The sequence below is a fragment of the Parasteatoda tepidariorum genome, chromosome 7 (assembly GCF_043381705.1).
Source record: "Parasteatoda tepidariorum isolate YZ-2023 chromosome 7, CAS_Ptep_4.0, whole genome shotgun sequence".
Lineage (NCBI taxonomy): Eukaryota > Metazoa > Arthropoda > Arachnida > Araneae > Theridiidae > Parasteatoda > Parasteatoda tepidariorum.
Window position 1 is genome coordinate 4,525,205 of NC_092210.1, and position 25,271 is coordinate 4,550,475.

Sequence of the window (25,271 nt, forward strand, 5' to 3'; positions counted from 1 at the left end):
AGTAGGGGAGAGTGGGGTCAATTGTAACAGGGTACGATTGTAACAGAGCAAAAATTTCGAGTGTCGGGTTTTAGATTTGGTTCTTAGGTGGCGCACAAGGTGTATTTAATAAATCTACATGTACACCCCTGCTGGCAACCATTTCTAGGTACTTTTGAAAGAGTTACATCACAAAAGATATTTTCACGCTACGCAAGTAATTTTTTTGGTATTAGAATATTATATTGCAACAAAGTAATTTTGTTTAAATAAATAAAAATTATTAACCGAATATGTAAGTGGACACCTTAATTAACATTTCAGAAAAAAAAGATTAGTTTAGTTAATTAACTAGCATTGTTTTTAACAAATGAAGCTGAAATGGCGTCTTGGGGACAATTGTAACAATAAGTAAAGGGACGATTGTAACAGCTGAAAATAAATAATCTTATGCTTACAAACAATTACTTAACTCTTTAAGAACCACCAATAGTTTCCTATATCATTTATATTATGTTGCATGTGCATTATTTTATTTGTCACCTTTCACAGCATAAATTAAAATTTTTAACCCCTTAAAGTTAAAAGTTTAACCCTTTAGGTCTCTGCTCATTATTATTTTTACTCCTAAAATATCACTACTATTTTGATCAATAAAAAAATATATCACAACTATGATAATATGTATAATTAACTATGTTTTAGTTGAATTTATGAACTGTTACAATTGACCCCGTAAGTGGGGACAATTGTAACAAGTGCACGACTGTCGAAAATTGTTAATTACTAATATAATAACATTTAAAATAAGGTATTTATTTTTTTTTTCTAGTAGAGAATAGTCTGCTTTACTCGTCTGTCAATTAATACTGATAATATATTGGATTTTTTGTTAGTTAAAAATAGTTAAGTAAAAAATGTTACAATTGACCCCACTCTCCCCTATGCACAAACCTGTAAAATCAGAAGTATAAATAAGTGTATAAAATTAAAAATGTTAAAAAAAATTAGTTTAAATTTGGTGTAAATTAAAATATACCATGCATTTGTATTAATGGGAATATTTTCTGAGATAAATCACACCCGAAATTTGATAGTATGTCATAAATTCGAAAAGCAAAAAGAAATAAAATTATTATATGTATATATATATATATTACATGTTTTGAAATTTAATAATACAAATTAGAAAAATAAAGGATACCAGATGCGTATATTAGGGGACAAATGATCACGCTGTTGAAGGAATGAATACTTTTTTTTTAGTATATGACAAAGCGTAATCTCTGAATTGAAAATAAATTCAAGAGATAGCTACTGTCCACATACATTATGAGTGTTGGCGGTCGATTGGATATTAGGAGTTTGTTTTTGGAGTGGAAAGAACACTTGGCCCCGCCTTCCTTTTTAGATAAAGAAAGAGATAAATTCAGGTGATGATTTACAACAAGGACAGGTGTTAACACTCAAACCACAAAACGCGTGGGATCTTCAGAAAGAAGAAGAAGAAAAAAATCAATTTCAAGGATGATTAATGAGTTTGAAACCATGAAGAGGCTTATCTTTCTTTTCAAGATTTGGCCGAGATTTTTTTTTATTTATTTTTACCAGTTCTTAATAAAAAAAAATTAATATTGGCAATATTATTTTTGAGTGTATTGCTAGTTTTTTATTTAAAATGTACTACTGGAAATAGTTTTTTTATTTACCGATTTGTAGCGACGGAAATTTTTGACAGATCCTGTCAAATTCTTGCAAAAGCAGCATAGAAACAAACCAGAAAGACGTTTGACTTTAATATGTAAAAAATAGTTTTTTTCTTCGTTCTTAAAATTGTATAAAGTTAGATTAACATGTTATTTTTTATTTTTATATGTGTTTTTTTTTCAAATGTATATGAAAAATATACAATCCCTGGCCAAATTATTAGACGCACTATAAGAATCTATGTAAAATTTTAATTATCAGGTGATACTATACAGCCTTATTGTTTTTACGCGGTTTGCACTTGTTTACGTTCGTGTATCAATTGGTTAACATTGTAGTGCAATACGTTAATAATAAATACAAATAGGAAATATATAAACAATCTCCTGAATAAAAACCCCATTACATGTATGTTTAAATATAAAAGTATTGCCTATAAACTCGTGCAAAACATGCAATTATTAAAACACTACAATGCGTCTAATAATTGGGTCCAATCATTATAATCTACTAATATATTACCTGATATAATAAATATTCCATATTTATATAATATATCGTCTCATTTATTCAATCATCGAATTTATATTATATATTGTCTAATTTAACCAATTGATAACTCTTAACTCTTTAAGAACCACCAATAGTTTCCTATATCATTTATATTATGTTGCATGTGCATTATTTACATGTTGCATGATAAGTGCAAACCTGTTTCACCTGATAATTAAGTGATAAGTATCACCTGATAATTAAGATCTTACATAGAATTTTATAGTGCCTCTATAATTAGGCCATAGACTGCATCTAGTAGGCTTAAGTCCTTTCATTTGTTGAAATTTGTGTTAATATTTCTTCAAAGGTGAACTAAAATAATTTTTTTAACTTTATATCAGCTTCAGTTGCTACTTCTAATACAATGTTTTTCCGCTGAAAAAAAACCCCAACTCAGAAAGATAGATTATATAAATCTGTATCAGCATTAATTATCACCTCTAAAGAATTTATTATACCGTGTTCAAACATCCAAGTCATAAACATCGATGCAAATGCGTGTCATTCCTTATGTTTCTCTTTCCCCCAAGGGTCATAAAAAATAGGGATACAGCAGCCTCCTACTTCTGTGCCACCCTTTTTCTCAAGAGTCTTTTTCCTTATAATGAAAACACTTAAATCGGAAGCGGAGGATATCTGCCGAAATGGCCTGCCAAGAAGATATTTAATCCATATAAATGCCTCGATTATCGGGGGGTGGGAATTCCTTGTATCGGGATTGGAGCCCGATGAGACTATTTCTATGGCCTTCTGGTCCAGTTTTACGAGGGTAGATTTGGAACATAACTTGAAAGAGAGTTCTAGAACCAGAGGTGGTAATGAAGCTCTTTGTATGTGTGTCCGTGGACTAGAGTTCTGCCTCATCGAACAAGTACTGGAGGACACCTTACGTGCTCGGACAGTGAAATGGACATTCCTTCCGACACTATTCGAATGAATGGATTTGGAAGTGGGAAGGTTATGGGGGACACTGTTTGATTGAATTCATGAGTCGTCCGGGCCTTCACAGTTTACGGGGATTACTGAAAACTATGTTTGTTGGAAGTTTTTTTGAGTATCTTCCTGTGTGTCCTGTGAGGACGACTTCGTGCATAATGAAACTTTCGGTCGCTTCCGTTTGCTTTTTTCTGCCACCCCTCCTTTTCTTCCTACAATCTGAAAACTGTTTGCCAAGATTTTTTTTCTTCTTTTGGATCATGAATTATTATGAATTCTCAAAATAAAATAAACCAAGCAAAGAATGGCAGAATAGGGTATATTGTGCCAAGTATGAATAAAGAAAAACAAAATGAATAAATCACACATCAGTTTTCACGTGTTTGTTTCGTTACTTTTCAACTTTCATTTTGTGTTTAGACACTGAAGATTTTGCTTTATAGAACCGAAACTATAATAAGTCCATTTCTGTACCTTTATGTATATTTCATTCACGTTGTTTTCCTTTATTAATAGAATTGTTTCGTTTTCATAAAAAAGTTTTGATAGTGAATTAAAAGATATCTACTGTAAAACTGGGGTAAAATGAGCGATTTATTTTTATATTCTACATATTATTATCAATAAATAATTTTATCGATGAAATTTACTGAATTCCTAATGGTTAACCTATTTGTTTGAGGTTTTCTGTGCATGAATGTCGCAATCCTTACCAATCTTAAATGCGTTTCGAAGAACTTGTTAAGGTTTTCGTTAACAAGTTAAGTTAAGGTTTTCGTTAGAAGTTAAATTATTGAATTTTTATTTAAATATAAAGCAAATTTTTCGACAAAAAAAAAATATCTTAACTTTTTACTTACTATGTCAAAATTTAATTTCAAAATCTTTTAAACAAATTAAATGAAATTTTAGAAAAATGTGTTGAAGCGTTTTTAAGGAGTAGAAAGTTCAAATAAAAATTAAAAAAAGGTGTTTTTGAAAATCGGTTCGTTAGCTTTTTAGAAAAGGGGCTGTTGAATGTCAAAGTTAGCAACTTTAACCTAACACTTTCAAAGTAAGACTTCAGCTTAGTTCAGAAATCCTAGTGGTTGCTTTCTTTGCATCAAATCGATTTACTTTTGTTATTCGATAGTGAACCACTGCTCAGAATCCCTGCTTAATTTCGTATCGATAACTTGCAAAAGAAAGTCTTCTCGTTGTAGCCGTTAAACGGTGCAGATAAAGAGTGAAGTAATAGAAGTAGTAGTTTATATTTTTGTATTTTGTGAAGATATGTATCCACGTTGCTTGTATCAACCACTCACTGTATCATAAATCATGTATGCTACGTTAAAGAATTCAAGAAATGGGAAGAAATTACAAGTCGGAAGTTCATGTGAAAAAAAAGTTTACTTAGAGTCGATCGGTTGTAATCATAATTTTTGTTCATAATTTTGGTACACTTTTAAATATGAAAAGATTTTTTTGTTGATTTTGTGTATATGTTTTATATTCTCCAAATTATTAAATGTGAGAACACTGCTTTTGTCCTCAATTTCAAAGACAAGACGTCCATTATCTCACTGTTGTCTTGTTTTAATTAAAAGCTGAAGTTTAAATTCAGGAATTAGAAAACGATTCCAAAAATCTATTACGTGTAAAATCGTTTGCTCAAATAATGACTACTATTTTAACTTTAAAGCACTATTTTTAGTGAGAGCACTGTGCTGAATATGCTAGGTTCATATGTTGTATAACTACAGGCATAAAATTTAATTTAATTATGCGCTGCAATTTATTTTTTTACTATCACTCATGTATTTTCATCATTCGAATTGAACTAAGAATGCATACAATGAATGATTATGTGAATGTGTAATTAAACTTTATGTTGAAACAACTTAAACTTGAACAATGTAAACAAATTTTTCGTTTTTATAATAAAACAATGTCCATTTGTAAAAGAGAAACCTTTTTCGGAGATTGGCCGTTTCAATTACGCCTTGTTAGCAACAAAGCATACAACTTATTGGGGTACAAAAAACAAGACTAATGCGTCAATCTTTAAGCGCTGATTAATTTAAAAGTAATTCTCCAAATTATTAAATGTGAGAACACTGCTTTTGTCCTCAATTTCAAAGACAAGATATCCATAATCCCACGGTCCGAGCACAATAAAGAGTCGATCACTATTAAAACAAACGCCTGTGTTCAAAACCATTACGGGTACTTTTCCATTAGCTTGACCAGAAGAAGGGGAAGGGGGAGAGATTCATAACGATGCTTAAAACAACTGCGATAAGCCATATCGATTCAGCTATGGCATCGATATAATAGAAGGCACGGCAGAAGGTGGGGGTGGAGAAAAAAAAACAATCAAGGGCTTCTGTTAGAACGAGGACCAAATGATCTCTTTTAAAACAACTCGCTTGTAAATTGCTCATAAGCGCAGTGTGGGAAAGAACCGGATGCGGCTTCTTGAGAGTTCCAGTATCGAAACCGGTTTTCTTGACCATTACAGACTCAATGGCCATCGGTCATTGAAGTCCACTACTCCACCCTCCGCCGTTTATTTGCTCCATTTCATTTGCTCGATCCAATTGACTCCTCTTTCTCGGCTCCTGAAGGAATCTCAAAATCGAGTTCAACTCTTTGGGAGCAATTCCATTTACTATGAAAGTTTTATATCACGATAAATGGATTTCGTAAATAGGAAAATCAAACATCGGTATTGTTTACATTACTGTTCAAAAATTTAACATGGTAAATGAGTTTACGAACTCAGCTCATACGATAGTTCAGTGAGGAAACAATACATTTTGTAATTTGACTAAAAATATAAGATTAAGGGAAGAATGCAGAAAAAGATACCCTTAGTCATATAAGCAAGTCTTCAGTGCACGTTTACACATATATTTTTAATTTTTCTAGTTTTTTTTTTTAAATGAGCCACATAGTTTCATGCTTCTCAATTTTGGTTTTCTAAGACGGAAAACAAAGATTTTCACTTTCCAGTTCTGTTTCCCTTAAAAGAGGTACGCATATTTACAGTTCTTAGGCAAATTATTCGACACACTATAAGATTCCATGTAAAATCGTAATTATCAGGTGATACAATACAGCTTTATTGTTTTTACACGACTGAAACCGGTTTGCACTTGTTCATGTTCGTGCGTTAATTGGTTAACATTGTAATGCAATACGTTAAAAATAAATGCAAGTAGGAAGTATATAAAAAATCTCCTGAATAAAAACCAATTACACGTATGTTTGAAGATAAAAGTATTGCCTATAAACTCGTGCAAAACATGTCATTATTAAAACACTACAGTGCATTTATTAATTTGGTCGAATTATTAATAATATACTAGCATAATATCCGATATAATAAATATTCTATCTTTAATAAATCGTCTAATGAATCCAATCGTCAAATTTATATTATATATCGTCTATTTTAACCAATTAATACACGAACGTAAGCAAGTACAAACCGGTTTCAGTCACGTAAAAACAATAAAGCTGTAATAATAGTATTACCTGATAATTTAGATTTTACACAGAATCTTAGAGTGAGTCTAATAATTTAGCCAAGGGACTGTATACTTTACAATTTTGGTTTCTTAAGACGTACCTCATAAATTTGGAATTTCCAATAATTTACACTTTTAAGAATTTGGTATTTTAAAATGGGCTGCTTAAATTAATGATAACCGATTTTGGTTTCCTAAGACGGGTCACAAATTTACAGGAACTAGTTTTGATTTCGTAAGACGGAAAACATAGATTTTCACTTTCCAGTTCTGTTTTCTTTAAACAAGACACACATATTTATGCTTTCCAATTTCGGTTTCTTAAGACGCACCACACATAAATTTTGAATTTACAATAATTTACACTTTTGAGAATATGATATATTAAAACGGGTTGCGTAAATTTAAAACAACCAACTTTGTTTACCCAAGATGGATCACAAATTTACAATAACTAATTTTGGTTTCCTAAGACGGGTCACATGCATTTACACTTACATTTACAACATAACTGTTTATAAACTTATGTATGTGTATAAGTTAATTTATAAACTACATTTACACATTAATTTAACCTACTTATTTCATCATGCATACAATTAGTTTTTATGGAAATTCTAAACACAAGATATCATAAAAATGAGAATCAACGTGAAAAACCGTAATCAGAATATATTCTTGAAACAGTTCAACGATTTAAAGCCCAGAGGGGGAGAAGATATTTTCTCATTTTAGACTTCGCGTGTTTTCAAGAAATACAAGATGTTAACCTAAATGTTTTCCGTTTTCCAAATCTTGGGATTCAGCTTGCAATGATTAAAGATTCTAGACACTTTCCGCTTCCTCTATATTTTCTTGTCGAATCTAGATGATCCCTTTCGTGAGCTGCTGGACATAACTTCTGGCCTGCCAATAAGGTTGCGCAAATCCTTAAATCGCCACTGGCCATACGCCATTTTTATCAATGGTAAAAGAGGAAAAGTACATGAGCGGGGAAAAAAAAAGTAACACATCTTGACCACTTTCTTCAAAAAAAAAGACCTTTCCCTTTGGATCTGTATGTGACCTTAGAGGCCTCGTATGTCCCCCAGACTGTCCGGTTGTCCATCCTTCGACAACTTCCGGCATCGATGCCTACTTCCTGGACGTGACAGAGTTCAAAGTTTAAGCCCGGATAAATTTGGAATAGCTGTACGGACATATGTAACATACATATTTCCTTCTAAAACCTCCTAGAAAATCAGTTTCTAAAAAGGTTTACAGAACGAGAGTTGTTATTTTAAAAGATTTCGAAAAAGCTGAGAAGTAAATTCATTTGGTGAGAAATAAATTCTTTCTCGTTGCTATGAAAATATTTAGTTTATTAAAAAATGTTCGGTTTGATTCATCTATTATGAATTGTTAGTTTGAATTTATTTAATATTTAATGCATATGTTCTAAACCATATAAAAATTTATTAGGGTTAAAAAACATCAAATTTTAATTCTAATTTTCCCGGAAAAATTTCAATTTCGAAAATATTTTTTTAAAAATCATTATTTTAAATTTGGAAGAATTTTAAGCTTTTCTTAAGATTTATCGTGAGTTAATTTTTGGTTTTTAATTGGTGGAACGAATACACACGAGTATCTATAAATAGTAGCATAAGCTTTCGAATTAAATCGCACCAGTTGAAAGTTCGTTGAAATAAACTCCTATAAAAATAGTACGTAGGTAGTCACTTATAAAAAGTGCAAACTATTGTGGAATCTTCTTTTTTTTCCCTTTTTTTTTCAAATGAATTTGGAGTTTTATGGTTACATTTGTAATGAGAGCGATAAGTGCTTATGAACAAAACAAATACCGTCAAAAAAAAAGTATGACTGACTGTTGAAATCTAGTTTCGATTAAATAAGTATGGGGGTAAACACGTACAATCGTTATAGGTATAGAGCTTTTTTTCCTTTTTTTTTTTAACAAAACACAAACACAATCCTAAGTTAAATGCGAATAATTCAAGAATCTAGTTTTCAATAATTTCGAGTTTCATGGTAACCGTGTACATTTGTGATGAGAGCAAAACTATTTTTTTTTTAACAAAATAAACACAATCCTAAGTTAAACGCGAATAATAGAGGAATCTAGTTTTCATTAATTTCGAGTTTTATGGTAACCGCGTACATTTGTTACAACAAAGTATTTTCAACAAACTAAGCCTGATCCAGTCACAAGTGCTAATAATTGTGAAATCTAGTTTTAATTAATTTCAAAGTAATCACGTACATTAAACACGCATCTTTAATGAGAGGAAGTGTTTGTAGATAGTTGATACGAAGCTATTAATCTTCATCTTTCGGCGACAATTGTGTTGTTCTCGCGAACGAAAAACAATTTCAACGAATTCAGTTGCCGACGCCTTTTCTCTTATCTTCCAAAAACATCGACACTTTGTTCTTGCAAATTTTTGTGGCCTTTTAAAAAGCTGTTTTGTCAGCCGATGAAGAAACATTTAGCCTCCATTCCGTTTTGCTCTGATTCTTCGAAAGGATTTCTGACCCACATTATAGAACTTTCTGTATTCCGTTAAACCACCAAAAAAAAAGAAGCCAATTACTACGGATTTTAGAGACAGGGATTATCACATGTGTCGATAGCGTCATTTGTGTTTGTTTCGGTGTTTTAATCCCTTTCCTTAAATACAAAACCTAGATAATTCCCCTGTTACACTGGAATGGTCTATAACTGGCTGAGATGTGTTTTAATAGAATAATATTCGTATCTTGTTTTCACAATGAGATTTGGTAAATGTTCCAGAAAATAGCATGCGAAAACAATTCATCATTTTTAGAAACACGCGGATAATGACGTCACAATTAGCCGACTTAACAAGCTTTATACAATTCCCCCAAGCTATGATAAGTATCCGCAAAACATTTAACGAAAAAGTCGCTCGCATGAAACTATAATTTAAGGATTAAATACAATTGATTATTGCTTAAAATGCATCAAATATTTAAAATAGAAAGGTAACATTTGTCCATTGTTAAAAAATAATATCTCCGTATCGTTTATTGTGAGCATTTAGTATCATTTCGAACTAATATTAGAACTCTGTTGTTATTACAGAATAAAATATTCTACATTTTATGATTACATTTATTTGTGTATTTCAAATTTTTTGCTTAAATATTCATTTTTAAATGCATGCATTAAGATGTGCTATAAATGTATGCATTAAAGTGTGCTTTAAATTTATGCAATAAGGTGAGTTTCAAACTTGGAATTAAGTTTTTTTTTTTAAACTTATGCACTAAGGGCAGTGGTTCACCATTTTTTATCGGCTACGGAACCCTAAATAATCAACCTTCTTCCGGCGGAACCCCCAAAAGTATATTATGGTTATAGTTAATGTTATAACCAAATAGAAAGAAGACTATTTTTAAAAAATTTGATAAGAGTAATGAAGAGTTTTCATTATTTTATGATTAATAATCTTAAATTAGGGTTTAAGTTCTACAGCTAAATTTACAGTTCTTGCGCTATATCTGGAATTTGTGTATATACATAAGCTGAAATTGAATAAAATAAGCCGAATTATGGTTTACATCGCGATGAAAACTTATAAGAACTGCTATAAAGGTTGAAAATGATTATTAGTGAAACATATTACTTTATTTAGTTTTTTTTCTTTTGAAAAGCGCGATGGGAAAATACAAATGCAATATTTTATAAATGCTTGTTCATTTCATAATTTATTTAGTGTACTGTTATTAGAAATATTATAGTTTCTTTCAAAAAACGTTATTTTACTTTAAATAATTTCACAAAGGCAACCGAAAGATTGAATAAATTATGAATAGTAGGCAGGATCTAAATGTAATCGGAGCTTTAAGAAATCGTCACGGGTTATAAAAAGTATTTACTCGCGGAACCCCTATCACTCTTCCATGGAACTCTAGGGTTCCGCGGAACACCATTTAGGAACCGGTGCACTAAGATGTGTTTTACATTAAGGTGTTTATGCAATAATGAGTTTTGAATTTAAATATTTACTTCATCTATTGGTTTAAAATTATAATTGCGTCAGTACCAATTGTTATCGACGAATTGTTATTATGTTATGGACGTTATCTACATTAAATATTAAACTAAAAAGGCATCGAAATGTTACTCGGCAATGGAGTTGATTCTTTTATTACCAATAAGTTAAAAAATAATACCAAAAACTTATTTTGTCTACTTCAAAGTAATTATCCAGTTATAAATGAGTTAAACATTCCAAACAACCCTGCTCATTTTAGAAATAGTTTTGAGTATCACATTTTGCTAGTTGATTTAGAACTCTTATGAGAAACCGTTTGAAATTTGTATTTGAACTATTATTGCTCTTATTAGTATTATAAAAGTTGTTCTTCAAATAATTAATCGTTATCGCTCATTTTGCTAATTTTCTGAAATTCTCTACGCATTTTTTAACCAAACTTATATTTTCAAAAATTTATAACTGGACAACCAAAACGAAATTGACAAAAAAATTTTATAGATATTTTTTTTTAACCAAAATGACTAACTGTATGTAGAAAAAAATAAATAAAAATTCTGATTTGTGAGTGACTTCTTGGATACTTTCATTGCAAGATAAATTATTGTCTGCAAATAATTACTAAGAAAAATAAGATAAATTATTGTCTGCAAATAATTATTAAGAAAACTAAGATAAATTATAGTCACCAAATAATTAATAAGAAAACTAAGACAAATTATTGTGTACAAATAATTACTAAGAAAACTAAGATAAATTATTGTCTACAAGTAGTTATTAAGAAAACTAAGATAAATTATTGGCAACTGAACTGTAAAAAATGGATACTCATATTTCATGAAACTTTCTTCGTTTTCAACGAAACCGTTTCCTGGTATATACTCCGAAAAAACATTTCGTCAAAGTAACAGAATAACTATCGTCACTTTTTTGAAGAAACGAATTTTCGTCAATAGTAAAGAAATATTTCGTCATTATATTTTTTTTTTTCAAAAAAAAAATTTTAAATCTTGTTATTCTTAGTGTATCGAACTTTTCTAATAATAACTTTATAGTCACTATAAAGCAGAGCCAATGGTACCTTAATAACACAAGAAAGACAAATAGAACCAAGAGATAAATTACACCCATTCCCAAAGCGGGATTCGAACCCGGGACCTTATTGGTTCGAGGTTGTTCCCTTGACCATCATCGAGGCCGGACGACTAATTTTATCATTTTATTTTCGATCGTTTAATATTCATCCTAGTTTCGTCATTTTAGTTAAAACTCTTCCACAATGCACTGCGATGAAGTTTCAAATTGAGGAAATATTTTCGTCATATATTTGAGAGTTTCCATATCATCACAAATCACGTGATTTAGTGAATAAATAATTCACAAAATTAACGAAAGCATTGCTGAATCGCTAAAAATGAGAGTTTTATTTTTGTGAGTGTACTTTATATCGGCATACAGACTGATATCAGCGAATATTTTATAATGGATTTTTCATGTGTTAAATCGGATACTTGCAACTCGAGAAGTGTAGTGATTGTGCCTAACCATGCGATTTAAATCAAATTTAATTGGATACCTGCAAGCGACGTCACGCGTGTATGTCGAGCATTTGTTATTTCAAAATATTTAGATGATATTTTCAAATTTCAAATAAATAATTTGTTACCATGAATTTTTATTAGAGTTATATTACGTATTACGTATGCTTCGATTACGATTACGTATGCTTCAGCAACTTCTATATATAGCAAATATTTCTTCGTTATGTTTCCGTGCATGCAATCCTTACTGAAAATTGTTGATTTATCTCTTGAAAATGTCAGACGATATTTCGCAATTTCAAATCAATACTAATTTTTATGAATTACGTATGGCAACTACGATTGATTTTTCTCAATCCAATATAAATACTCCAGAATTTTGTAACTAAATTCCTACATATATCGAATCAAGTGCAAATAGCATTTCGGTTGACTGGATTTAGCATTCGAAAAAGCAGCCAACAATTACCCGAATTTTCGAAAAGTGGTATTAGAATTTTTCACTGCAGAAATTATGTTTTCAAGAAACCACTCGCCAAAACAATATATGTAATGTGCTACGAAATCAGGAATAATAATAGATTGATTGTAGAAAATGAATGTCACGTGATAATGTAATTTTACGGTCGCTTGGACATACAACCCTGTATTATTATGCATATTTATTTTTTAATGCTTCCCAATACCTATCGGTTTATTTTTTTTATCGTCCGTAAATCAACAAGATTTAACATTTGTTGATGTTAAGAAAAACAAATAAGTGATGTACCATTTCATGAAATCAAAGTTTTATGCACGTTTCATGGTTGGGTTACTTTTTATAAAAAAAAAAACATTCCAAAATCGGATATTTATTTCAACTTTATAATAAATATATATAATTCTGATTGCAGTAGAATAAAGTCTCTTGCTGTGATTGATGTAATTTTCACTCAAACTTTGAAATGCAAACTTCTTGAAGCGTGCGTTGTGGTAGGTGATATTATTTGCATTTATTATTATTATTCTTATTTTTGCTCCGAAACTATCATTGTTTTCGCTGGAAATACCATTTTCGAATAATAATTTACCTCACGTGACTCTTGGATTTAATATTAAATAATAAGTGTATCAAAGTCGGTTGACTATAATTTGTTTTTCCAACATATTATTCCTTATTTATAATAAAATTTGTGGAACTTAGGCGGCTGTTTTGAGAATATTGTTGTTGAATACGCTTAAAGTTATGCAGGAATCTTTTGAGTTTTTTCTTTCTTAGTTCGAATGTAAGCATTTTAAATGTTTCCCTGTAAAAATATCAAAAATTATAATGTTTTGGGAATTTTAGAATACTATCGCAGCTATTATTTTTTTGTTATGAATACTTTGAATTTATTTTACTTGTTTATTTTGTTAATTTTTTTAAGCGTAAGGTTCCTTTTTTTACTAAATTTCCAATTTGAAAGAAATAATTCATTTATAATTTGTTCGCTATAACTGAAACATGCAGAAAATACTGGGGCTATTTTAGTGTTTATTTATTAAGAAAATATTGAGAACCGCTTTTTCAATTCAGCTATTTTATATATATATATATATATATATATCCTCTCCTTGCGCTTCTGTTTTCATATTTTGTAATCTGGCAATCTTATAAGAAAAATATTTTGAATCATTATTGAAACGGTAGGTGTAAGTTCATTTGAATTAGCTATACTCGCTTTATTATACTCGTTTTGTATTTTCTGTTTTTTGCTTGATATGTTTAATTTCGTATAGATTTTTTACTTAGTGTATTCAATTTTCGCAGAAATTTTTTAAGTGCTCCTCACACTATTGTATCGATATATTTTGCTATGGCTATATTGATACAATATTAGAAAGCACTCATTTTTGCTGATATAATCGTGTGAGCTGATGAAGACATTTTATCTTTTCACTATTCTGTTTTCCGGCTTTTTTTTTTAATTATTTCTATTTTTTAAAAAATATTTTTAAAAAATATTTTATTTTAATAATTTGTCTTCGTCTCTTTTCATTAATCTTTATTATTTTCCATGTTTTTTCTGTAATTTTAACTTATATCCAGCTTTACATAAAATTTTGTAGCTACTCATTTGAAACAAGATTTTTCTGCTTGCACTTAAAATCCAAGCGGTTTAAATGAAAAGTTTTTAAAGTTTACTCCATCGTTTCTAGTTCGTAACTTTTAAATTATATTGATTTTGATTATAAATGCTTGTGACATCAACAAATTACTTCGAAATTGATTCCTATAAGAATTCTGATGCAAAATAAAATTTTTAAGTTCTTACGAATATTTGTAAAGAGTCATATCGAAGTTAATAAAATGAACTCTGGTAAAGAAATATTAACGCTTTCGAGAAATATTTTCGAAAACTCGTGGAAGAAATTCGATTGAGTATTTAACTTATTAAGTTAACAATAATAACTGTAAGCATTATGATCAGAATTGTTTTAAATATTCTGATGAGTGCGATTTTGATTGCTTACCTAAATGAATAATTGCTAGTAGAAGTAGTAGAGCTAGTAGAACTTATTATGTTAACAATAATACGTGTAAGCATTAAAATCAGAATTGTTCTAAATATTCTGATAAGTACGATTTTGACTGCTTATCTAAATAAATAATCGCTTGCAGCTAAATAAATAACAGCTAGAAGAACTTATTAAGTTAACAATAATACCAGCAAGTATTAAAATCAGAATTGTTCTAAATATTCGATATATATAATAATCGCCTATATATATAATAATCGCTTAGTAGAAACCTCATATTTAAAGATCTTTCCACAAAATATCGTCTGTAATTCCTCTCATAAGGGTTCCTCTGTCAACCATACTTTACAAATATCGATTTTTCAAGCAATGAGAGAAAGGGGAAAAGGGGCGGGGATTTTGGCGGGTGGGCTCATTCTTCCTTTTCTTAAACATCGTTTGCTTCGTTGTTTCACACACACATATACTAAACTAAGAGAAAATAAAAAAGAGGGACTTAATAGCAGACGATGTATACGCACCGTTGGAGAATAGAATGCGGATTGCTCAGCAGATAAAGGCAGAAATCCTTGTTCGGAGCCGTAAGCGGCCGCTGCGGCTGCGGCAGCAGCCGCTGTTCCGTAGACGTTGAGGGGTAGTCCGGAGGCCGCAAGCCGCTGGTAGCCGAGCAGCTGCGCGTCGTACTGGCAGGAGCAGACAGTTTGTCCCGTCAGTGGGTCTGTAAGGACGGGCCGGCCGGACTCACAGCAGGGCTGACCTCCACCGCCGGATCCGGCCCCTGTCCCACCTCCTGTTGGAGCAGCGCCTGCAGATAGCGGCGTTCCGGACTGTCCAGCCATCAGCAGCTGCAATAGAAGAAAAAAAAGTTAATTTGAAGCTCAATGAGAATACAAAAATAAATTAATTAATAAAAAGTCTAAATCAAATAAATCCTTAGATAGAAACTGATATTTAAAAAGGATTCTTTGTATATTATCAAACATTTGAAGTTTGACAGCATTATGCAAGTGAGAAGAATCAGGAATCGGAAGTAGTGCACTACAAGTAGTGAAACTACTGTAGTCGCTAGTTTGTAGTGTAGTATGCAACTTTTCTAAAGGAGTAGCGCAATGCAAAACAAAGTAGTTTGTAGCGATTCCTGGCAACTACTTTTTACGCTACCATAGTAAAGAAAAAGGATTCTAACACAACTAATTTTTCGAATTTGATGGGTACAAATCTTCGAGGTGTGTCAAAGAGAGCAATTATAGATGCCCCTGTGAGTTAACGAAAATTGCGTGTTTAGAGTCACGTATAACTAATATTTGAGTTTGCCATTATGAATAATATATAATTTATTGCTTTGGTCACACTTTCAAATGCGAATGTACACTTGTAAAGCAGCGATGTCATTTCATAGGAAACATGTTTTTGATATACTTAATTTCTTATAAGCACTAAACAAAATTGCAAGTATTTGATAATTTCCTAGCACTTCTTAAATTAAATATTCGCTGTCAAGAAGGGCATAAAAATTTGAAGACTAAATGAATAAATTCGAAAAAAAAAAATTAGAATAACATGATGGATCATGTAAACATGAATAAATAATTCGCAATTACTCCCTTATATTTAATGTAAGTCAATTTCTTATTCAAAACCACTTTGAACATGGCTGTAAATTAAGTTCTCTAACAAAGTTCGTCTCCTTATAGAGAAGAAGTTGCTAAATTCCAAAGTAGTTTGTAGTCACTATATTAAAAAGAAAGTAGTTATAGTTGTAGTTGACTGCATTTGTAACAAAGTAATTGTAGCAAACTACAAAAATAATGTAGTTTTTCTGACCACTGCTTGTGAATGGGAAAGCAATAAGATAATTTTGAGTATTATCTCATAAAAATTGCTTACAATTATGATGGCATTAGTTAAATGTTGTTGATAATTAGTTAAATGTTGTTGATAATTAGTTAAATGTTGTTGATAATTAGTTAAATATTGTTGATAATTAGTTAAATGTTAATATGATACAACTCCGGAATATGATACAATAAATTGGATCCTCAACATGAAAAAGGTTCCCTCCTATGTTCAAATAATTTCAAAATAAATTATTTGCACTTCAATTTGAGTCTTATTCACTACGATAAAAATAATTTGGGCTCATAACAGATATATTACTAATTGGAAAAAAAATATCCAATTGAAATAAACTTCATACATATGAAAATAAACATTTCAATATAACTATAGCAGAACGTCCTTATATTGTTAGATATTTTAAAGCATATATATTATATATAAGCATAATAAGCGTCCTTATATTGTTAGATATTTTAAAGCATTATCATTAGCATTATATGATCATAATATTATTACAATATACTCTCATTGTAATTCGTCGCCACCTTAACATGGTGAACAATGTTATCTTGCTTCTTTAACTTGATTCAATGATATAACATACACGGAAACATACTTCCATTTAACACTCATAATAAAAGGAGAAATCAAATATCATGTACAAAGCAGTTAAATACTACAATTCCAAAGGAAAGTGGTTCAGAAATTCAATAAGGACAATTGAAACCAATAGGAAATTTTAATGAAAAAAACAATAAAAATAATGAAAAATATAAAAATGACAACCGAAGCTGACGCCGTCAGGGGGTGCCAGCCCCGGAAGTCATAAAAACAGAAAACCTTCTCGATAGAGAGAGTCTAAAAATTGATCTCTCTGTACCCCAAAGGTTTTGCAATAACACCAGGAAGAGAGAAAAGAGAATACAAAATACAAAAACAAAATACGAAAGTAAAATACATAAACTAATTATAAAAGGAAAACAATGTTCGAAAAACATACTTAAAGATATTTCTTTCTCAAAGCGAAGTACACAACTTTCTGAAAATTATTAAATTTTACAATGTTTTCTTCTTCGAAATTTTATATTGGTGCCATTTAACACCTTATTAAGGTTGCAGCAAATTTGTACCGTATTGTGGTTTAGAGTACCGGTTTTGCGTTGAACAGATTTTTCTGAGAATATTCTTTAAAACTCATGTAAATTACAATGATGCAGACTATATTGCATTGATCGCAGTTGAATCACTTTACAGAATTATCTCTTATTATACATATTAATTTAAAATATAACTTCGCGTGTATATATATATATATATATATATATATGCAAATGTGGAAAATAACAAATTTTAGAAAATTAACTTTGTATGGAAACATCAGGAAGTTGTTTACAAAACAGTTTTTCCCTATTAAAAACCTCACATTGATAAACTTAAACGGATAAATTAATGTTCTATACTTAGTGCCGACTATTACAGAAATTTAAGTTTCCAACATGCCACTTACATGCCTCCCCCCTCCTCCTTTTGGTATCTACTTAAGATCTTCAACTATTTAAGTAGATATAAACTCAACCAGTTTGAATTATATGATGCGTGCAAGTTTTCCTAATAAATTATCTCAGTTAAAAGTTCGTTAAAACAAACTTATTGCACCGAAAATGGCACGCTGATGCCGAGAGTACATCTTAAGCAAGCCAGTTACAACTAAGATAAAAGTCGAAAGGACAAGAATTTATGTAAAAATTCATGAATCATATTCTAGCGTGCATTAAAAGTAAAAGCCTCTTTAGGTATCTTTTAAAAGAATGGATCAAGCACAATACCATTTAGTTTTGTGAGTAGAGGTTCGAAAATTATCTAAATGGTGAGGCTTTTGCGTACTTTCTCCGTCAAGCCTTCTTCCGCCATTTTCTAAAAGGAATAATTATAATTAACTGTGAGTGCAGAGGGGGGAACGAGGGTATTAGGAAACCAATTTAAACCCCTCTTTGTTTGTTTGAGGGAGGGAATATGTGAAATGGGGTCTGAAAGGATTTGGGTGGAAATTAGTTCTAAAAGTCGTACTCGTTTTGAATTAAATCTGTAACTCGATTGGATCCGTTATCTAAATATTTTCCCCTTTGAAGTTTTCTATGTTGTCATTCTATACCCTTTTCTGCAATTATTCGTTTAAAAAGATTTTGATTCTTTTAATTGGATTATTTTACTTAATATGATAGAAAATTTTTCAAAAATCGACTGATATATGTATTTATTATTCATAAAAGAAAATAAATAACCTTAATTTTGAAATTAATTTGTTTGTTTTAAAAGTAATAAATGTAAGAAAAAGCTTTTGAAACTTTCCCGCCAATTTCTGTCATTCAAAGTAATCTTGTCATCATCTTTCTGTCATTCATCTAATCTTATCTTGTAATACAACCTGAGAAGAAACTATGTATATTGTTAGAAAAACTCGTAGTATATATATATATGTGCGTGTGATATATATATATATATATACACACGCACAAATAATGTGCAGCTTATTGTTTTTGTACTCAACTATTGCACATAAATAAGGGACAATTTGATGAAATACTTAAGGTAAGAATATATCTGTAGTGAATTAGAGAAAACAAACTTATGATTGCTTACCGAAAGAACATAATATACATATATTATATATAAACGTATACAATATACTTAAAACAGTAAAAAGTTGTTGGCGAAAGGAAAATAACGTAAATAAAGACTTTACTCAATAAATCGTTCGGGTGATAGTCTTTTGGGCAATTCTAACTCGTACATAAATGTTGAAAATTAAATGTTTTGATAATGTCAGAAAATGATTTCCCCCTAAACTCATTGATTAGTTTTAAAAAAAATAAAATGTTACCATAATATCCCCAATATGTTTTTCTATTAAACTCCTTGATTTTTCTTTAAATCACAAAAAGTAAACTATTTTTAATAAAAATGTAATTAACACCAATGAAGGGAATTAGTACAAAAGTCGACTTCATCCAGTTTTACTTCAGGATTTTTTACAATAAACATCTGATGAATTTTGTTTTTTTAGAGGGGGGTTTAAAAGTTAAAAAAAGAAAATAATATTTGTTGATTAAAGATGTACACTACAAATCGCAAACAGTCGGTTACCCTAAATCGAAGATATATACTAGAAATCACGAATAGTCGGTTACAAGAAGAAGAAAAAAAGATTAAAATATCAAGACAGAATAGACTACAAAATATAAAAAGCGAACGATACACCAAAACGTAGCATAATCTATAAAGTACAGGCTTGCAAAAAAAAAAAAAAAAAAAAAAAAAAAAAAAAAAAAAAAAAAAAAAAAAAAAAAAANTCTCAAAAAAAAAAAAAAAAGAGAAAAAAAACTGGATTTAGCTTCTTTGGGTTTTAATGCCTCAATTTCTTAGCTTTTAATCAATCTACTTCGTTAACCAACCGAGAATTACTTGTCCGTAAAACTTCACTTATTCAGTAAATAATTGATATTTTTTGAATAGTAATTGTCTCATTTTATGCATTGAAGATAAGTTCTATTGAAGTTGGTTATCGAATATTAAAACTGTAAGCATTTTTGAAACTTGAAAAACTTACATACAGCTTAAAACTTAAAAAATCGGTAACTAAGTTCAATCAACCAAATTTCAGTGAATAAAATCAAGCAAAAAGTGTTTGAAAATATTAATTAGTTATAAAACAAATTGAGACAATAAGGACATGCAATTCTTCAGGGTAAAAGTAAAATTCGATTTGTACATGAAGGAAATATAGAAATGCCACTTATTTTTATTCAAATGCTTCCGAAATAAATGTTGATGAATTTTTATTACTTATATCTTATGTTTTACCAGATTTAATAACTAAGTTCTCCCCAGACATTAATTAACACAATAAGACAAGAATTATCTATGTTAATGCTTTTCTAAGAACGCTTCGCGCTTTAATGAGGTTATTTTTATCTTTGCAATTAACGCCAAATAAGTCTGTAAATGTTTATTGTTTGAATAGCGCGTGATTTGAATAAAAAGCGATGATGGCCTTTCTTCTCACGGGTCAATTCAATTCGAGTTTTCGAGTATCAATTAACCTCTTTGAAAACGACCCAATCAACAATCAATCATCAGAACAAAATTGAGAAATCTACTCACACTATCGCTTGTCGGATTGGATTGTGGAGAACGCGACATCAAAAATAGGACGACGTTTTCATATTTCAGCTTGTAGCTCACTTGACTCACAATGAGATTTTCTCTTGAGAGTTTTTAATCCACAAATTGTGGCAACAAAACGGCAAGGGAAAGAAAAAAAAATAACCACCATATCCGTTCTGAAGGAAAGCAAATGGTGTCAAAAGCTCTTTCAATTCGAAATGAAAAGCAATTTGTAACTCAAACAATCTTCAGAAAAGAGCAATCGACTGTTTTGCACGCCAAGTTCCTCGGGCTATGTTTTGACCCGAGGATGATTTTTAAGATGAATGTTTGTCTCTGGATGGTTTTTAAGACGAAAATATTTGTTTCTGTATAATTTAAAACAAATATTTGTCTCTGCATGATTATTAAGGCAAATATTTCTCTATGTATGGTATTCAAGACGAGTGTTTATAGCTCGATGAAAACCTAAGAACACTCTCATGTGATTTAAAATTAATGCTTAATAATGCCTTAAATTTAATGAAAATTTTAAAAAAATAAAATCGAATTTTAATTCAAAAATTAATCATAAATATTATTAATAACCAAATTTTCGAAATTGTGAGTCAATTGAACATGTTTATCTCTGAATGATTTTTCGAACTAATGTTTAGCTCTGGACGATATTTAAAAGCACTATTAAAGAATAATTAGTAAAAATAATGCTAATTATTTATTCCTTATATTAGCAAAGCTACATATGTTACTTTTGTTAAATCAAATTAATAATTTAAATTGTTACAAATGTAATATATTTTGGAAAATTAATTAGATATTATTAAAAACAGATATTTTCTCTTTACCCACAATTATGAACTTTGAATGATTTTTCGAGGTAATCTTTATCTTTGGAGTACATTTAAAAACACAATCTAAAAAAAAAAAAAAGATTGAAAAATTAAATGTTAATAAATTATGCTCTAACTTAAAAAAGTTATATATGTTGAGTTCTTTATTGCCAGAAATGTAATGAATTACGAAAATTATCGATATTATTGATACCAGATTTTCAATATTCTGATTTTTAGAAAATAATTTATTTGGAATTCTTTCAAAAACATTAAAATGCTAAAAATCGATTTCTAAAATTAAAAATGTTAAGTGTGTGTATCTATATATAAACTTCATCTTAGGCACTACAGCCGGTCACTGGCCACTAAACAAAATAAAGGGACAAAAAAGAATCAAAGAATTCAAAGGAAAGAGAGATGAACAAAGTATTGATATATTTTGCTTTAGCTATTATACACTACTAGAAAACGGATCTAATCGTGTTAGCTGTCGACGAGATTATATTTTTTCCTCATTTCATTTTTCTGCCCTTTAATTAATTTTTTAAAATTATTTTTAAAGAAATTTAATATTTCGAAAAAAAATGTTAGTATTTTGTAATATTTAAAATTTTTTTATTATATTTACTAATATTTTTTTTCTTCTCTTCAAAAATATTAATTTTTTCTTTGTTTTCTTTGTATTTTAAAACTTAAGTATTGAGTTAGTTTTTATAATGTAATAGGAAAACTAACTCAGCTGATGGTATTTTAATAATATTAGGATGCATATAAATAAGCTGACGTAAGTATCATTATTGGGGTGGCCTTGGCCTGCCATAGGCTGTAGTGCCCAATAAAAAGAAGTTTCATTTATTACTCGAAATTCAAATATCCATTTAGAATCCTCATATTAGAATTATTGGAAGTTGTCATAAGATATAATTATTAAAAAAGAAATAACATTTGCATTTATTACAATAAAAATAAATAAGCATAAAGAAAAAAAGATTCTTGAAAAAAAAATGTTTAATCTTTTTATATAATAAATTTGAATTTTAAATTTTAGAAATTAATTGTAGAATACTTTAATGAATTATAAAATGCGCAAATAATGAATGATTATTTTGAATACCAGTTATATCCTAATACTCCATCGAAAACGAAACAATTGTCTAATTTGGAGCATAAAATTAAAATATTGAAGAGGAAAAAAAAGAAGAAGAAAAGTTTGGAAAAGTTTCATATTGGCGAGTGTTACTATTTTAAAGTTGATGTTATGTATGTGTTTCATTTTTGTCAATTTTAAGGTGTCAATTAAAAGTCTTTGTGTTAGGTTAAAAATGACCCGATTTTGTGAAATATGTCGTTTTTAAAAACATTTGAGAGTTCGTGTCTCAAAATTCACCACGATTCTTTTCTTTAAAAAAAATTGTCCAATCATTTCAATACAAATACAATATCCAAATTCAGGCAATCATTACGGAATATATGAAAAATGATAATTAGAATAAAAAATAGTAATTAGAAATAATAACTAAAAATTATTAATATCCAAAATTATAATTCAAAAAAAAAATTCTAAATATAACCATTATTACAATACAAACAGAAAAATACAGAACAGACAATTCACAAAAATATCATATAGGACTCACAAAATTTAGAATTCATAAGAAGAACAACACGTATTAAAGTAACCTCTATCTAATGACTCTGTTTATTATACCGATAAGGATCAATCCTAATTGAATCTGCTTATTTTGAAGAAAAACATCATGTTCTTACATCAAGTCTTTTTACTCTGCACAAAAGCAATATATTCTAACTTAAACCTGTTGATTATATTCAAAAAAGTTGTTCTAAAACTATTAAAAAGTATATTAAAAACTTCGTCAAAAATTATTTTTAAGCATTTTGAGAAAAGGATTTTTGTTTTTACGTTTAACTTTAAAAAAAAATGATAATTGTAGCAATAATGTAACAATCTGAGGTTACATTATTGTTGTAACAATATAATGTAACAGTATCAATTAATAATGTAACAATAATTGTAATATATCAAGAAGCTCATCTTGATTATAAAATATTCCAATTATCCTGGGCGCATGGGCCCATGATTCTGAGAGCTCCAAATATTAAAAAAAAGTCGTAAAAACTTGTATTGCCTTTATTTATTTAAACTGCAGAGAACATGTCCCCCCCCNAAAAAAAAATAAAAAAAAAAAAAAAAAAAAATTTGAATATTTACTTTACATTTTTGTCACATCATGATACAAACAACCAAGCTGGAAGAAAATTTTTATTTTACTTTATGACCGTCATTGACAAGCCTACCTAATTTTGGGCTTGCGACTACTATTCAACTCCATAGCCTTGTCATTTTGAACCCAATCCAGAAGACAAGGAAACTCCTGGATCAAGCATTATGAGAAATTTGCCCTTGTGGAGGACTTTTTGATGGAATTTACCGCCATTTGAGTTAAATGGATAGGAAAATCACGAAAACCTCCCACGGTTAGCCTGACAGCAAGGGGACTCTAACCCATAATCCATCGAGCACTGAGGATATTTTACGTCATTACAGTGGTCGTTGTGAGCTGGGTGCGGAATTCGTATCGACCAGCCACTAGAAGAAAAATTAGTCAGACGCTTACCCCAAGACAGTACTTACTCATCACCATCGGTTAATTAATCAGTTAATTAGCCCAGAGAATCAAGTGGGCATTAAGCCCCATAACTGTCTTGAGCGGTCTTGTTAAGAAGTGTAAGAACTTCAATGGTTCTTAGGAATGCATAGGCTAATATAAACACTAATGCTGGCGAAAACATCCTCAGTGGTTGACGGATACTGGGTTAAAGTCCCCTTTTCGTCGGGATAACCAAGTAAAGTTTTCGTAGTTTTCCTTTTCATGTAACGAAAATGTGGTTTAATTCCATCAAAAAGTTCTCTACTATGGTTAGTTTGTCCCAATGCTTCATCCATGGGTTTCTGTGTCTTGTGGGTTCGAAATTGCAAGGGTACAGAGTTAATAAAATACAAACACTGGTAATCATGGGAACCGTTAATAGCAGAATAGGTCGAATTTGTTAGGCACAAATTTGCTTAAAAACGTCCAAATTGTAGATAAATTTTTTAATTTTATTCGTATTAAAGTTATAAAAATAAATCGACTAAATATTAGTATCAGGACGGGAAATGAGATTTAATTCTTGAAGATTCGTGATTTCTTTTAAATTGTCAATTTATGAAGTTATCGTGTTTAAAATGCTTATTTTCACCATAGGAATCTAAACGATAACTAAATACGCATTTTTCTTACCTATAATTTTCCTTGAAATCACCGCGTAAAATTATCAGTGTGAAAATCAAGGGTGAAATGTCTAAAAAATTACTGTCATATTAAATCTTTCTGGAAAAAAAATACAATATAAATTACGCAGATTAAATAAAATGAAGGGATTGCTGAAGTGTTAGGAAATAAAATTCGAAGTAATTTTAATAAAAAAGAAGGAAATTAATTAATTGAATTGAATTCAAGGATGAAGTAATTGTCGAATTTTCATACTATATCATCTTTTGATAAAGAATATTGTTCATAAAAAATAGTTATTAATATTTAGATCTATTTAAAAAGGCAGTGGAACCGAGTATTAAATGAGTAATCCGTTAAGGATTGCTCGACGTTCCATTTCATAACTCTC

General features: G+C 29.7%; 1 protein-coding gene across 3 annotated transcripts in view; it reads right to left on the reverse strand.

The window, feature by feature from the left end:
• LOC107437851 (iroquois-class homeodomain protein IRX-6) overlaps positions 1-25,271 on the reverse strand; it is a 173,974-nt gene that overhangs the window by 58,503 nt on the left and 90,200 nt on the right. For all 3 annotated transcript variants that reach the window (XM_071183007.1, XM_021146648.3, XM_021146649.3), the window contains exon 2: positions 15,273-15,596. In XM_071183007.1, the coding sequence (XP_071039108.1) occupies positions 15,273-15,596 (324 nt within the window). The remainder of the gene's footprint in view (positions 1-15,272; positions 15,597-25,271) is intronic.